The 16,422-nt window shown below is 39.7% G+C and overlaps 1 protein-coding gene across 3 annotated transcripts; it reads left to right on the top strand.

Annotated features, from left to right (window-relative positions):
* The first annotated feature begins 3,556 nt into the window (after positions 1-3,556).
* BZW1 (basic leucine zipper and W2 domains 1) lies at positions 3,557-16,183 on the top strand. 3 transcript variants are annotated; one of them, XM_061381284.1, is made up of 12 exons: positions 3,557-3,671; positions 4,847-4,920; positions 6,912-7,088; positions 8,729-8,823; positions 9,585-9,650; positions 10,250-10,385; positions 11,119-11,228; positions 11,374-11,544; positions 11,931-12,077; positions 12,623-12,761; positions 13,778-13,900; positions 14,514-16,183. In XM_061381284.1, the coding sequence occupies exons 2-12, from the start codon at positions 4,857-4,859 to the stop codon at positions 14,543-14,545; spliced, it is 1,260 nt and encodes a 419-aa protein (XP_061237268.1). In that variant the 5' UTR covers positions 3,557-3,671; positions 4,847-4,856; the 3' UTR covers positions 14,546-16,183. The 3 variants fall into 3 exon arrangements, with proteins under 3 accessions (XP_061237268.1, XP_061237257.1, XP_061237279.1); XM_061381273.1 differs by lacking the exon at positions 3,557-3,671 and adding an exon at positions 4,044-4,176; XM_061381295.1 differs by lacking the exons at positions 3,557-3,671; positions 4,847-4,920; positions 8,729-8,823 and having other exon boundaries at positions 7,011-7,094.
* The last annotated feature ends 239 nt before the right edge of the window (positions 16,184-16,422 follow it).

Raw genomic sequence — 16,422 nt, forward strand, 5'->3', positions numbered from 1 at the left:
TGCCACATAAGAAAATCTGAGGAAAGATGGTAAAAGGTGTGACCACAAAAAAGATGAACGAGCAAATACAAAGGAGCATGCAGAGGTAACCAGGAGGGCTGGAGGGAAATTGTTTTTTTGTTTTTTAATTTTTACAATATTCTGTTGGTTTCTGCCATACAACAATACAAGTCAGTCATAATTGCAGTGAGGTTTTAAGGAGACAGGTAACACCTTAAATTCTCAAGATTGAAAGAACCACTGTATTTGGCAATAATTTAGAGAAAGAACCCTGAAAAAAGTAATTTTCCATGAAGTTGGAAGGGGCATGGGGCAAAGGTCAGATTGTTAAGGAAAAATAAATCAGCCAAAACAGATTAATTTACCAAAATTTAGTCTGCTTGATAAGGAAAATAAGTAGGATCCAAGACAGGTGATTTTAGGGACAAACTGTTTTTTGAGTGATCAAGACCATCTCCAAGAAAAAGAAATGCAAAAAAGGCAAAATGGTTGTCTGAGGAGGCCTTACAAATAGCTGAGAAAAGAAGAGAAGATAAAGGCAAAGGAGAAAAGGAAAGATACACCCATCAGAATGTGGAGTTCCAAAGAACAGCAAGGAGAGATAAGAAAACTTTCCTGAGTGATTAGTGCAAAGATATAGAGGAACACAATGGAATGGGAAAGACTAGAGATCTCTTCAAGAAAATTAGAGATACCCAGGAGACATTTCATGCAAAGATGGGACACAACAAAGGACAGAAATGGTATGGACCTAACAGAGGTGGCAAGAATACACAGAAGAACTACACAAAAAAGATCTTCATGACCCGGGTAACCATGATGGTGTGATCACCCATCTACAGCCAGACATCCTGGAGTCCAAAGTCAAGTGGGCCTTAGGAAACATCACTACAAAGTTAGTGGATGGAATTCCAGTTGAGCTTGGGGCTTCTCTGGTGGCTCAGAGTATAAACTGTCTGCCTGCAATGCAGGAGACCTGAGTTCGATCCCTGGGTGGGGAAGATCCCCTGGAGGAGGGCATGGCAACCCACTCCAGTATTCTTGCCTGGAGAATCCCATAGACAGAGGAGTCTGGTGGGCTACAGTCCACGGGGTCGCAAAGAGTTGGACATGACTGAGCGACTTCACTTTATTTCAAATCCTAAAAGATGATGCTGTGAAAGTGCTGCATTCAGTATGCCAGCAAATTTGGAAAACTCAGCAGTGGCCACAGGACCAAAGGTCAGTTTTCATTCCAATCCCAGAGAAAGGCAATGCCAAAGAATGTTCAAACTACTGTACAATTGCACTCATCTCACACGCAAGCAAAGTAATGCTCAAAATTCTTCAAGGTAGGATTCAACAGTACGTGAACCAAGAACTTCCATATGTTCAAGCTGGATTTAGAAAAGGCAGAGGAACCAGAGATCAGACTGTCAACATTCCCTGGATCATCGTAAAAGCAAAAGAGTTCCAAAAAAAATATCTATTCCTGCTTCATTAACTACACCAAAGCCTTTGTCACTGTGGATCACAACAAACTTGAAAATTCTTCATGAGTTGGGAATACCAGACCACCTGACCTGCCTCCTGAGAAATCTGTATGCAGGCCAAGAAGCAACAGGTAGAACCAGACATGGAACAACAGACTGGTTTCAAATTGGGAAAGGAGTACATCAAGGCTGTATATTGTCACCCTGCTTGTTTAACCTATATGCAGAGTACATCATGCAAAATACCAGGTTGGATGAAGCACAAGCTGGAATCAAGATTGCCCGGAGAAATTTCAATAACCTCAGATACGAAGATGACACAACCCTTATGGCAGAAAGTGAAGAGGAACTAAAGAGCCTCTTGATGAAAGTGAAAGGACAGTGAAAAAGCTGGCTTAAAACTGAACATTCAAAAAACTAAGATCATCACTTCATGGCAAATAGGTGGGAAACAATGGAAACAGTGACCGACTATTTTCTTGGGCTCCAAAATCACTGCAGATGGTGACTGTAACCATGAAATTAAAAGACACTTGGCTCCTTGAAAGAAAAGCTATGACCAACCTAGAGAGCAGATTAAAAAGCAGAGACATCAATTTGCCAACGAAGGTCTGGCTGGTCAAAACTATAGTTTTCCCAGTAGTCATGTTCAGATGTGAGAGATGGACCATAAAGAAAGCTCAGTGGTGAGGAACTGATGCTTTTGAACTGTGGTGTTGCAGAAGACTTGAGAGTCCCTTGAACTGCAAGGAGATCCAACCAGTGCATCCTAAAGGAAATCAGTCCTGAATATTCACTGACTGATACTGAAGCTCCAATATTTTGGCCACCTGATGCAAAGAATTGACTCAGTGGAAAAGACCCTGATACTGGGAAAGATTGAAGACACGAGAAGCGGACGACAGAGGATGAGATGGTTGGATGGCATCACCGACTGGATGGACATGAGTCTGAGCAAGCTCTCGGAGCTGGTGATGGACAGGGAGGCCTGGCAATGCTATGCTGCAGTCCATGGGGTCACAGAGTTGGACAGGACTGAGCAACTGAACTGAACTGGTAGGAGACTAAGGAAGCAGATGAAGAGGCAAACAACTAGTGCACAAACGGAGTAAAAATAAAACCTATATCCTGAAGACACTGTGCGTCCCTATTTGTCCAGGTTTGTAACTGCCACAGTGCTTTTCGCACACACTATCTTACTGTTCCCCAGCTCTCTGATGACACATCCTCTAATTCGATAGTGTGTGCAAAAAGCACTGTGGATGTTAGAAACCTGGACACAGTTCAAAAGCATCAGTTCTTAGGCGCTGAGCTTTCTTTATGGTCCCTTGACTGACAGCATTAAGCATCAAAAGGAACTTGTTAGAAATGCACATTCTTGGGTTCCACACCGATGGGATTCAGGTGAGTCTCAGCAGTGCGTTTTAACAAATCCTCCAGCGCATCATACTCAGGAGGGAACCACGGAGACCACTGCAAGGATGGCGGCCGCAGTCGGAGGACCAAACTTCCTTCTGATCCCTACCTGGATTTTCCTCGCTCCTAGCAGTGGTAGTACACGACCCCACCCAGCCACCATCGCGGAGCAACGTTGCCCCGCTTCGGACTTAGCCTGTGCAAGCTCTTTCCAACTTCAGTCGGAGAAGAGGACAGAAAAAACCTCCTCACTAAACTCCGCTCCTACCCACGAACGTCCTGGGCGTCCCCAGACTTCCGGCTTCAACTTCCGGCGCAGGGGGAGGGTGTGGGAGGGGGAGTGGGTGGAAGGGTCGGTGCGGAAGGGACTGGGGACGGACGTATCCAACTTCCTCGGCACCGGCGGGGGTGGTGGGGGATATTTGTTCTCCCAACCCCCTCCAGGTGCTAACTAAGAGGCCGGAGGACACGGCGGTGGAAGAAAGATGGGCTAGTCTAGTCTAAGTCCGGGAAATCGGGAACCCAATAAAAGAATAAAGAATCTTTGAAAATCACGTTCGCTTCCTTTCCCACCCTAGGCCGCTGAGCGGTGATCCACGAGGGGTGGAGAAGGGTGGGTAGGGCACCGGGGGAAGAAATCTCGCGATAGGAGACCGGCCGGGGCGGGGGTGGCACCTCTTTCCTCCTCCTCCTCCTGGCGTTAGTTCCGGTAGCAGAGGAGACACCGCCGCAGTTGCTGCCACCTCCGGGGTTTCTGGCTCTTTTCTCATCGCCTTAAATTCGGTGAGTCGCTGGGCTTCCTCATCTCGGGCCGAGATTGCGGCCCCTCGTCGCTGGGTAGAGGGTGAGGGAGCCGGTGGGTCCTGTGCGGCCGGATTTGGATGGGCCCGGGCGGAGGCCGCCGCATGAAGCCGGACCAGATCTCGAGCTTGGATTCGGGGGTCGGAGCGGCTGCTTCAGCGGGGAGGTCGAGAGGCGGCTGCCCGGGCCGGAACGCGGGGCGCGGGTGTGCCCCGCGGCTCTACCGACGGAGGCAGTGGGCGAGGGAGGCCCTCGTCCAGCCCTGCCCGGCCTGGGTAACAAAGCCGCCGCGGCCTCTGTTGGGTGATGTACGCGTGGGGGTTCCGGCGGGCGGGGCGGCGGGGCCGCCACCACCACTGCGGCCGCCTCCACCGCCGCTGCTTTCGCTGGAGGGCGGGCGGATGTACGGGGCGGCGGGGCCCCCGGCGCGAAGCGCCTCGGCGCCTTTGGTCCGCTCGTTGCGGCGGCCGCCACCGCCGACCACGGGGTCAGTGGAGAAGGGGCTGCGGGCGAGGAGCAGCCCTTGGGCGGGGGTGGATTATCCGTCGCTGGGCTGGAGGCCCGGGAAGGGTTGAATGGGGAGACACGTGCCCCGGCAGGAGGCTTGCCTTGTAAGGTATGGGGTGGAGGAGGCTAGGCCCGCTCTCAGCCACCTTTTGCCGGCTGGAGTGGTGCAAGCCACCGCTACGGTCCCGGGCACGACTTGAGGGTAGGGTGGTGCTGCCCTCGGATGAAGGGATTAGCCTTCTGATAGCGTCTTTAAATTGACATACATGTTTTGGATACCTGCTAATTACGGTGGTCGTTTCTGTTAGCCCTCTGTGGTGCTCAGAGTAGTGGAAGATGAAGGCGAATTTAAACAGGAACGAGGAGGAGACTGTGCTTATGATGGGTGATTTGCCACTAGTCGCAGTGGCGCTGTGAAGTCATTTAAAAGTGGCCTTCACATTTCATCTTTAAATTGTAGAGAGAAATGCAGGTTTTGAACTTACATTTAATCAAGCAAAGGTAATTCTTTATGCCTTCCCAGGTCTACTGCTAGGCTGAAAGTGTATGTTCTATGTAGTTTATCCGTGACTAGGCCAAGGTTTGATGCTTTGTTTTTAAAATGGATGTTATGGCACTGATATTTTTAAGGCCTTATTTTCCCCCTTTAGGGTGTCTTTTATGAATAATCAAAAGCAGCAAAAGCCAACGCTATCAGGCCAGCGTTTTAAAACCAGAAAAAGAGGTAAATATTTATATTTTAATATCTTCTCTGCAGACCTCCAGAATAACTTATATTTTGGTTCCTCTGGCAGGCTATTGCTTAGTATTAAAACTTAAAGAGAAAGTGCCAGAACGGAGCTTGAATTTGTAGTTGACTGCCATGTCAGATATCTTTACTGTTTCTTCTGCTTTTAAGATTTGTGATATCAACATAGATCTAAGCAAGCTAGTGAATGGTCTTTATTGTGAACATATAGTGACTCTAAACAGAAAAAAAAAGTATGGACTTCAGGGCTTCATTTTCACTCGCTAAATTTCATTTAAGCAAGATTTTGGTTGAGAGAAAAAGTCAGTTTATAAAAGGAGAACTCCTAATGTGATTACTAGTTTCATCCAAGCTATGTGAACATTTGTGAGAGAAAAATCAGACTTTAACCCATGGAAGTTAATTATGGAACAGAGTTCACATTGCACTGTCTTTTGAAACTATTTCCTCACAGACTTAGGTTTTTGTTTTAAAGCACAAGAATTGCATTAACTACTTGTGTTTTATTATATACTTTGGGGAATATTGAATACTGTAGCAACTCATGATATAAAGTTAAATGAGATGTGGTCTCAGATATATTTTTTATTAGCTTTAATGTTTTACCCCTAAACTTTTCAATGTTATTGCTCAAAAGTACATATTGACCTTATCTTACAGGAAACTTTTAGGAAATAAAGAACTGGGTTGGCTACTGGTTATAAATTATGTTTTTCAACCCTGAGTGGCAGACACTTTGAGATGTATATTAAATAATCTTCTAATTTCTAATTGTAGCCTGCCACCTTACAGCAGGGAACAAGGAGTGTTTTGATTCTAGTCTTTGAAGATTCATTAAGTTTTAGGCCAGTAAATTTTCTCAAGAGGAAGAATAGTTGGGAACCAGAACAATTCTATAATGGAAAAGCCTGTATATGTTATCTGGTATAATACATTATCAAGTAGTTTTAATATTGTTGTTAGTATCAGGAAGATATGTCACTTTCCCAGTTGCAGATTGAGATTACTCATGGTCTCTTAGTTCTTGATAATTGGATCCTGATTTGCCTGGGACTGAATAGAGTTCCCAGGACATAAGCCTTTCAGTGTTGAAACAAGAAAAGTCCTAGGCAAACTTTGGTCACTCTGGTGCTATGTAGAAATTAAGACATCATCTAACCTAGATAGGGAAATCAAACCCTACCCTGGAGTGTGTAACAGCAGCACAGTAAAGGCTAGGTATATACCCAAGGCACTGCTTAGTGTGCTTTCTATTTTATTTATGTCGTTTAATATTCAGAACAACTTCATGAGATGGATCCTACTCTTAATCACCATTTACCTCAGGAACATTCAGACATGAAGAATGCACTAAGTTGCTCAACTTCAGATAGCTAAGTGCTGATCTCAGTTTAAATCAGGCAGTTTAAATCCAGAGCCCCTACTCATAACTGCTGCATGTCATGTATTGGATACTCAAAAAATGTACTTTCTAGAAATTACCTTAATAAGTATTAGAGTGATTTTTTTTTTAAGTAGAAAGTGTTATGGTCATTTAAAGAAAATCAAGAGGTGTCAGTACTTAGACAAAATTTCACTCAGGAATAAAGTTTACCTGAGGTATAGAAGATATCTTGAATTTGACACATTCCAGGTGGAAATTGTCTCCTAGCAGTAGGAACACACCAGCTCATTTAGGTCACTTAGGAGACCTGTGTGAAAAAATAGAGAAAAGCCATACACTTCTTGTGATAGGCAGTCCTGTCTTGCACTCGTAGAGGTGCAACTTGCAAAGGATGTATATTTAGTCCCCTGTTGTGTTTGCTTGTGTTACAGGTCTTAGGCAATTAAGTAGCGTTTGTTTTTTCCAGGTATTGAAATAAGTGAAATTGTAATGAATGTGGTTAACTTACTCAGTAGTTACAGCTTCATAGGGCAGTGGTTTCATGCCCTTTTAAAACTTAAATGTTTTGGGGTTTTCCCTCCAGATGAAAAAGAGAGGTTTGACCCTACTCAGTTTCAAGACTGCATTATTCAAGGCTTAACTGAAACTGGTACTGATTTGGAAGCAGTAGCAAAGTTTCTTGATGCTTCTGGAGCAAAACTTGATTACCGACGATATGCAGAAACACTCTTTGACATCCTGGTGGCTGGCGGAATGCTGGGTAAGTGTCCGGGTCTTATGAGAAGTGTGTTGTATGGGGATTATGTAAAACCCAGCATATGAACTGTTTGACAGACATATCAAATCAGGATGGCTTTGTTTCTGTTTGTTTTCTTTTTTTTACCCCCTATGGATTTTCACTTTTTTTTCCCTTCTCAAATTATAGTAAATTTGCAGATCGCCTTGCTCTGTATAGCTTTATATTTGAAACCCATGACAGAACCATAACATTTGGAGAAGACTTTTCAGTCTGATACATAAGTCCCAAAACATCTGTCATCAGTGATTTTTCCAACTCGTGTTTGCATACTCTGAGTTAATGAAGAAATCTGTATCTCTTGTTCTGTCTTACCAAATACTTCATACAGACAAGCCTCCATATCCAAAGTTCCACATCCATGGATTCAACCCAACTGTGGATCAAAAATTTTCCAGGGAGGGGAGGAACAGAAAGTTCCAAAAAGTAAAACTTGCATTTTCTGTATCCAGCAACTATTTTTTAGCATTTACATTGTATTTGATATTACGTACAACCTAGAGACCGTTAAAATATACAGAAGGATAAATGCAGGTTGTATACAAATACTATGCCCCTGGTAACGCTGGTTCAATTCCTGGGTTGGGGAGATCCCCTGGAGAAGGGATAGGCTACCCACTCCAGTATTCATGGGCTTCCCTGGTGGCTCAGGTAGTAAGGAATCTGCCTGCAATGCAGGAGACCTGGGTTTTATCCTTGGGTTGGGAAGATCCTCTGGAGGAGGGCATGGCAACCCACTCCAATATTCTGGCCTGGAGGATCCCCAGGGACAAAGGAGCCTGGTGGGTTACAGTCGGTTGGTTCACAAAGAGTCGGACACAACTGAGTGACTAAGCACACACATTCCCTTTTATATAAGGGACTTGAGTACTGACAGATTTTGGTGTCCACTAGAGTCCTGGAGTCAATTCAGGACAGTACTATACCTGAGTCCATAGGGTGGCAGAGTTGGACACAGCCTAGCAATTGAACAACAAGTAACTGAAGCCTAATTCTGCATTCTTCTATGTATTAGTCACTAGCTAATTATCAATCACTTAGAATGTGCCGAGTACAAATTGAGAGTACACATTGGATTTTGAAGACAATGTTAAATAGAATAAGACATCTCAATAATACTTTGAATACTAAAGTGTTAATATTTTTGATGTGTTGGGTTAAAGTATATCAAAATTAATTTCACTTCTTATTTTTAATATGGCTGCTAGGAGATTTAGAATTACATTATGTGGCTCACATTATATTTCTACTCATAGCCCTGCTAATTTACTCCTGCCTTCACTCTCAGCAGCTCAGGATATCTTAACAGAATGTGCTACTTAGTTATATATCCTCAGTTGATGCTGGTAATGTCATTTCCATGGCTCCCTAAAATATTCCAAAATGTTTTCACAGTAACATTGTATTGAACCTCATACCAGCCTGCTGGAATGAGAACTGTTATTTATGTACATGAAGAATGGAGGCTTAGAGAGTCTTCCATAGCTTGCATGTAGTCAAACAGTTGCTCAGTGGTGGAACTGTGAAATCAGAAAGAAAGGTTGAAATAATTATTAATTTTAAATGAATGTCATTGCAATTTTTTTTTGTGAAATATACTTTAGCCCCAGGTGGTACACTGGCAGATGACATGATGCGTACAGATGTCTGTGTGTTTGCAGCACAAGAAGACCTAGAGACCATGCAAGCATTTGCTCAGGTAAATTAAACTTTACATAATTCAGTTAGCTGTTATCCATTTGGCTAATGTTTAAGGAATAGTCTGCTTTTAAGAGGTTGGTGGTAGAAGGTTGAAGGAATTTGAGCTGAAAGTTTAGAGGTGTTCTTGGTGTACAGTATGATTTGGAAACTTAAAAATGCATTGAAGAAAAAAAAATAGGAAAAAAATTGAATTAACTTTTCCTTTTCTTGTTTGTTTTTCTAGAATTAATTCATTTTTTTTTTTTTAAGGAAAAAAGTCAAGCTGAAAAAGGAAAATCAGTTCCCTATCATGATTTCCATCATTAAATTACTCTACATATAGCTTTTTAAAGTTGAATGAGTTATAGGCAGATTAGCTTCTTTATCAGTCAAAATCTCATTTGAAAGTTCATACAAGTATATCTAACCTAAGGGTTGTTGTCTTTGTCATTCAGAAAGTAGAACTATATTTTATGATCATCTGTTAATATCCTACAGATAGGTAAATGACTTGTATTTGAGCAGTAATTAATTTGTGCTTTGATACTTTGGCAATAAAAGTCTATTGGGGCTGGTGATTAAAGTGTTAACATTATTGGTATATTGTAGGATTTTGGAAAGGACAAGACTTCCTAAGCTGATTAAACATCTAATGAAAGGCTCATTTCTTTGCTGTTCTAGAGATACTGTGGAGAGGTCTTAGTTTCCCTGATTTAGATCTTTTGGGTATCTGACATTTCTACATATGAAGTTATTCAGTTCCTTCATTAATTCTTATAGGTTTTTAACAAGTTAATCAGGCGCTACAAATACCTGGAGAAAGGTTTTGAAGATGAAGTTAAAAAGGTATGAGCAGCAATATCCTTTGTGGAAAACAAAAGGTTGGGGGCCAAAGAAGGGGATGTTAAATCCTAATTCTGCCATGGATTTGAGATAATTTTAGATATTTAGGTGGGCTGTCTTTGAAATGAAGTTTGGAGTATATCATGTAGTTTAATTTGCTGTACACTGTTTCTTAGTTCTGTGTTCAAACAAGTGGCAAAGGGGTAAAAATCCAAGTGGAGTTTGTTCAGAAGTCAGAGTAACAGATCAGAGCTAAATACCTTGACAAAGAGAAATTTACCATGCTTGCTGTCAGAGTCAGATAGTGTACATATCAGTGCACAGAAAATTTGGTAAAGTTAATTTTAACTCATTCAATACTCTCAAAAGCCCTGTGTAGCAAGTTTTATTTTACACATTTACATGTGTAAAATACATGAACGAGATGAGACTGCGCCAGAGGTTAAGTGACTTGCCTAAGATTATTCAGTATTATAACAGATATAAACTTGAGTGGTTAGACCTCAGAGCCCATAGTTTTAACCAATATAATATGCTTTACTGCTTCTCTTTATATAATACAGTTGCTCTTTCTTTTAACCCTTGACTATTTACTTTTATAGCTGCTGCTGTTCTTAAAGGGTTTTTCAGAGTCGGAAAGGAACAAGCTGGCTATGTTGACTGGTGTTCTTCTGGCTAATGGAACACTTAATGCATCCATTCTTAATAGCCTTTACAATGAGAATTTGGTTAAAGAAGGTAATCAACCTTTCATAAATGGATAATCTCTAGTTGGCTGAGAGTGGTGTAGATAAGAGCATAAAAGATGAACTGATATAAAAGTTAGGATATAGTTTGTATAGGTTCGACTTGTGATAGTGATAGTTTTTTTAACTAGTATCCTTGAATTTAATTGGTTCATTTCATTTCAGTCATTTAATGTATAAGTTTAGCATTTAGACACACACCAAATATCCAGGGTCTAGACAAAATGTGATTGATTGTAAAGTAAAAAAAAAAATGCTGTGGAAACCCAGAGAGATTAATTCCAATTGGGACACTTGGGAACATTTTGAATAGAGAAATGGGGGAATGGCAAGCTGAAAAGAAAAACAAGTTCCCTTTTATGATTTCCATAGTTAAATTGTTCTGTACAGTAACTTAAAAGCTAATTTTTTTTTTACTGCTTTGATTACTGAGTATTTAACATGCCTTAATGTAATTCTCAGAACAACCCTGTCAAATGTAAGAATCGTCACTCTTATTTTACACATCATAAAAATCTAACTTGACTAACAGTACACAACTAACAAGTGGTAGAGTAGAGGAATTGGAATGGGTTGGTAAACAGTGGCAGAGGGAGGTTTAGGGGTAGGTTTGGGGATAAAGTGAATAATCCTGTGTGCTGGACCTTCAGAGAGAGGACATGGGGAGACAAAGTCATTGAAATCCATGAAGGTACTTCTGTTAAATAAGCTCTGTTTTTCTACAGGGGTTTCAGCAGCTTTTGCTGTAAAGCTCTTTAAATCATGGATAAATGAAAAAGATATCAATGCAGTAGCTGCAAGTCTTCGGAAAGTGAGCATGGATAACAGACTGATGGTTTGTGACTTTTCATTCTTCACTTTCTTGACAACACTTAAGGAAAATGTGATCGGCAGCTTTCCCATTTTTAATCTGTGAGAAGAGGGAAAGTGTTTTTTGAATGATTTGAAGACCATTTAACCAGATTAAATTCTCATTTCAGGAACTTTTTCCTGCCAATAAACAAAGCGTTGAACACTTCACAAAGTATTTTACTGAGGCAGGCTTGAAAGAGCTTTCAGAATATGTTCGGAATCAGCAAACCATAGGAGCTCGTAAGGAACTCCAGAAAGAACTTCAAGAACAGATGTCCCGTGGTGATCCATTTAAGGATGTAAGTATTTCACCAGGGTGAGTTTTAATAATAGCTGTAGAATGTTATGCTGGGGCTTTGCCTCAGTCTTTTTCATATTTGGTGCCTAACATGTGCCCCAAAATCCAAATAGTTGGGGATTTTGTAGGGTGCAGGCCAATAGACAGACCTTTCTGTTTCCATCATGGGCTTTTCTTAGGCAGTGTGCTTATGTGTAACATAAGGTTTAGAAGTAGAAGTCTATACCTTCCAGTTTTAAAAGTTATGTGGTTGTATGTGGTCTCCTGGTCTTTGCTAGTTGCATGGAAAGGTCTTATGCTTTTTGTAAGTTTGATACGTATAGTATCAAACTTAGTTCTATACTAAATATTATACTTATTTCTGTACGAAATTTGGATTCTTTGCAGATAATTTTGTATGTCAAGGAAGAAATGAAAAAAAACAACATCCCAGAACCCGTTGTCATTGGAATAGTGTGGTCCAGCGTAATGAGCACTGTGGAATGGAACAAAAAAGAGGAGCTTGTAGCAGAGCAAGCCATCAAGCACTTGAAGGTATTAGAATTGTGCCTGATAAAACATTATTTTTGTAAGTGGGGATAAGTGCACTGTCTGAACTTTTCCAAAAGGATTTATCATATCCTATGGTTTCTGGGGGTAAACCACCAGTAAGTAGACAAATAACATTAAATATTGGTGATAACCTTTTAAAAAGTCTTAACTTGGGCTTTCTGTTGCTCACAGGATAAAAACAAATACATGTTTAAAAGTGGCTTAAACCTGTAATTTGGTGTTTGCTTTTGAAAGAATATTGAAAAATAGGAGGATTCTCTCTTTTTTCCCTTTAAAATAATAAGATTGTAGTTGCAGTTATCTGGAATCCTTGGTTTAGTATTGCCTCTTTGATTTAAATGCTTAAGAGATTTTTCTGCCTTTTTAAAACAAAACAAAACAAAAAACTTCCACTAATAGAATATATAGTGATTGTAAAAGATGAGTTGTGGTCTTTTAGGAGTTTGTACTGAATGTACAAATTCAGTACATTCAGTACAAATCCATTGTACTGAATGACTAAATCTTTTCTCTTTTCCCTTTAAAAGCAATACAGCCCTCTACTTGCTGCCTTTACAACTCAAGGTCAGTCTGAGCTGACTCTGTTACTGAAGATTCAGGAGTACTGCTATGACAACATTCATTTCATGAAAGCCTTCCAGAAAATAGTGGTGCTTTTTTATAAAGGTAATTTAAATTTTGAATTTTGTTAATATGTTTATTGCAAAACCTAGAAAACTCAATAATTCTAATGAATAGTTCTCTGAACATCAGCACCCTAAAGTATTTCACTCTAATCATAGGGCTGAGTTGTCTGAAATAATTGGATACATTTTTAGTGCATTATCATTAAAACATCTCTAAAGCCTTCTTGATGAGCCTCAGACTTCACCTGCTGCAGTCCTCTTCCCCAGACAAATGATTTTCTTGGTTCCCATATTTTAAACCTAGAGGCCCACCTGCATCCCCAGATTTTTTTTTTTTTTTTAGCACCCTGTGCTTTGGTGATTATCAACTTGTGGTTAGGTTTCCTTAAAGTATCTATACCTCCACTTACTTCCTCCAGATTTAGAAGTAAGTCTTTAAAATCCTCATTTAAAATTCTGGAAAAGTTAATAAATAACTTTTAATTCTATCGATAAAACACTGGACTTTTAAGTAAAATCACAGTACCACACGTAAAATAATCTTTTTAATTATCTATCAAATATCCCTAATCATTTATCACAAGATTTCTCAGCCTTGACACTACTGTTTTGGGCCAGAAAGCTGTTTTGTAGATGGCTGTCCCGTGCATTATAGAGTGTTTATCAGCATCCCTGGCATCAGCCAGCAGGCACCAGTAGCACATCTCCCCAGTGCAACAACCAGCAGCGTCTGTACACATTGTCTGATGTCCCCAGGGGATCAGGTTGCCTTTGGTTGAGAGAATCACTCTACAAGTTGATAAAAAGTTTCTTAGTATATGGTTCTCATTTCATCTTTTCTACTTTTCTTTAAAAAATTTGTTGAAGAAACTAGTTGAGTGTTGAATACAGATTTGTTTTTGTAAGCAACAAAAATAATTGGTTTTCCTCTACATTTCAATAAAAACAAAATTGCTAATGAGGTATGTGCACCTTAGGGAGTTTCTAACTCTGCCTTAGTTATGGAAGTACTGTATGAATACTCCACAAATGTAAAGGTTGTTCTCTTCTTTACAGCTGAAGTTCTGAGTGAAGAACCCATTCTAAAATGGTATAAAGATGCACACGTTGCCAAGGGGAAGAGTGTCTTCCTTGAGCAAATGAAAAAGTTTGTAGAGTGGCTCAAAAATGCTGAAGAAGGTAAGTCTTTTCATTTGTGCAGTCTGTTTGGTAAAGCCTGAGAACTTATTTTAATGTGGACAAGAATATGTCTATACATGTCATCTTTCATTCAGATACCATTTTGTACCTAAAGTACAGATTTTTGTTCATTCATGACACACCTCCAAAAACTCATTTACTTTAAGGCAGGGGAGGAAAACTAGACTTCAGGTATTTTGATGAATTGGCCATAATACTAAAATTCTTAGGAAAATTGAAAATTTTGAGAATGTGTGTATTAGTCAATCACTCATGTCCAACTCTGGAACCCCATGGGTTGTAGCCTCCCAGACTCCTCTGTCCATGGAATTCTCCAGGCAAGAATACTGGAGTTGGGTTGCCATGCCCTCCAGGGGATCTTCCCAACCCCGGGACTGAACCCGGGTTTCCTGCATTGCAGATTTCTTTATCATTTGAGCCACCAGGGAAGTCCAAATATTTATGAATTTTGAGATTCACAGATGCATACTTTTTGATATCCTCCTCATGAGTAGATCATTATTAATAAAAAATTTTTTAAGTAAAGTTAATAAATGGAACTTTTACTTTCTGATATCATGTAATGCTTGATTGCACTTTTCCCCTTTTCTAGAATCTGAGTCTGAAGCTGAAGAAGGTGACTGAATTTTGAAACTACACCCTCAGTAAAGCAAACAGGAGTTGTAGATAAAATGTCATGTCTCATGTGTCCTGGTTCTTACATCTTCCTACCTCCCTATATCAAGCATGATATAAGGGCTTTCATGGCAAATTTTATTTTAACTGTTTCTATGGTTACTGGAAATGTTGGATTTAGTTTCTAAAACCATGTTTTAAGTAGCTGCAGGAGCTATAGATTTGAATCTGATGTTGCATTAGTCTTTTCAGTTATCTTCTACCTCCTGTATTTTCTACTGTAATAATGTAATTTAAGGCCTTCCACAATGAACAGTTCACTTTATTCCCTGGGTTTTCTATATAAACAGTTTTCAAGATATGATTTGGTTAAAAATAATTTGTTATAAAAATTGTTTGCAAATTAAACTGTAAAAGTATCCAATGTCTCAGAAGGCAATGATTTGTGTGATAATTTGATATGCCCAAAGCCCTGCTCATCAATGAAAACTATCATATACAGTAATTGAATTCATTAACATGAATCTTGAGTATCTGGACCATTGCTTCCATGTTAACATTTTCTTGGCATTTTTAGCCCCAGATGTACTTGAGCTCAATTGTCTGCTCTCTGATTTTCATTCCCTAAAATGAAGCCATGGAGAACAAACTTGAAAGTGGGGTATTTGGGAAACTGTATGTGGCAAAGGTAGTGGGAAGAGAAAAATTAAGCTTTTCCCCATTGAGAAACTTCTGCATTCAGTTTGTTTCTTTCCACACAAAACAAATGAATATTCTTTTCACAAAGCCATTTTCAAATATACCTTGGAAAAAGCCTTGTCATTTAAAGTATTTTACACTTACCCTGCACTTAGATTCATGAGAGAGGACTGAAAATAGTGCGAGTAAAGCAAATGACTGTACTAAACCCAGAAAATTGTTGAAAGAAAAATGATCAGCATGTTCTAATTGGGACTCCAAATATAACTCAGTATTGCCTGTTGGCTTAGCGTATTTGTTGTAAAGAGTGAAGTGAGGTGATAATGATGTATTCCTACTTGGTCATAGTGGACCAGCTTCATTCTCTTCACAGGTTCATTTATGACTCAATTATCTGGCTGTTAACCTAGTTGCCAGTTTTTCTAATTGCCATGAGCCAAATATCTCTTCTATACAGTTGATCCATTTATTTTAATGGCTGCCTGTTTACTTTCCATCTTTTCTTGCTGCTACCTGTCTTTATATGTAGTCATTAGAAAACAAAGTGTGGCCACGCTTTTTGCTGGAAAGATTTCATGTTGAAAGTGAACACTTTGCAAGTTTTTTGACTGGTGAAAGAAACAAACTTGGAATAATGCCACAAGAGACTTGGGTGGGAATTGCCTTTTTCAAAGGTGCCATTCTTATGAGCCAAGAATTTGTGTTTAGAAGTTTATCTTGAGGGAATAACATGTAATATAGTTTGAAATAAAGATATAACCTTATGAAGAGTATTATAATTGATACCATTGTGAAGGGGGTGAAGTTGTTAAATGAATGACTTTTGATAAAGCTTTCATGCACAGGCAAAATGTATTCACTAGGTTTCTACATAGTGATCTGCTTTTACTTTGTAATTTGTAGTCCTCAAAAGACTTTTTTAAAAAATAAAGTCCATCCTTACACTTAGGTTTATATAGGTCAGTCTTCTTTTTTTTTTTTTTTTTTTTTTAGTTTTTGTTTGTAAATTCCATGCTGATAACCTAGTGGTAACTGTATGTTATGTGTCAGATGTATCTACTGTGTAACCATTAAATAATTGCTCTTTTCATCCTTATGACTCCCAACTTCACAGAATTCTGATGTAGCAGAAATTACATTAACATTTCTACAACCAAACCATTGCATGTTGCTGCAGTACAGAGTGT

The sequence above is a fragment of the Bos javanicus genome, chromosome 2 (assembly GCF_032452875.1).
Source record: "Bos javanicus breed banteng chromosome 2, ARS-OSU_banteng_1.0, whole genome shotgun sequence".
NCBI lineage: Eukaryota > Metazoa > Chordata > Mammalia > Artiodactyla > Bovidae > Bos > Bos javanicus.

What these genes read in the sequence shown, in the direction of transcription:
- BZW1 (XM_061381273.1), top strand. Translation starts at nt 4,091, where the DNA reads ATGTACGGGGCGGCGGGGCCCCCGGCGCGAAGCGCCTCGGCGCCTTTG. An exon ending in TTTTAAAACCAGAAAAAGAG is followed by an intron (nt 4,921 to 6,911) that starts GTAAATATTTAT and finishes TTTTCCCTCCAG; the next exon opens with ATGAAAAAGAGAGGTTTGAC. An exon ending in AAGCCATCAAGCACTTGAAG is followed by an intron (nt 12,078 to 12,622) that starts GTATTAGAATTG and finishes TCCCTTTAAAAG; the next exon opens with CAATACAGCCCTCTACTTGC.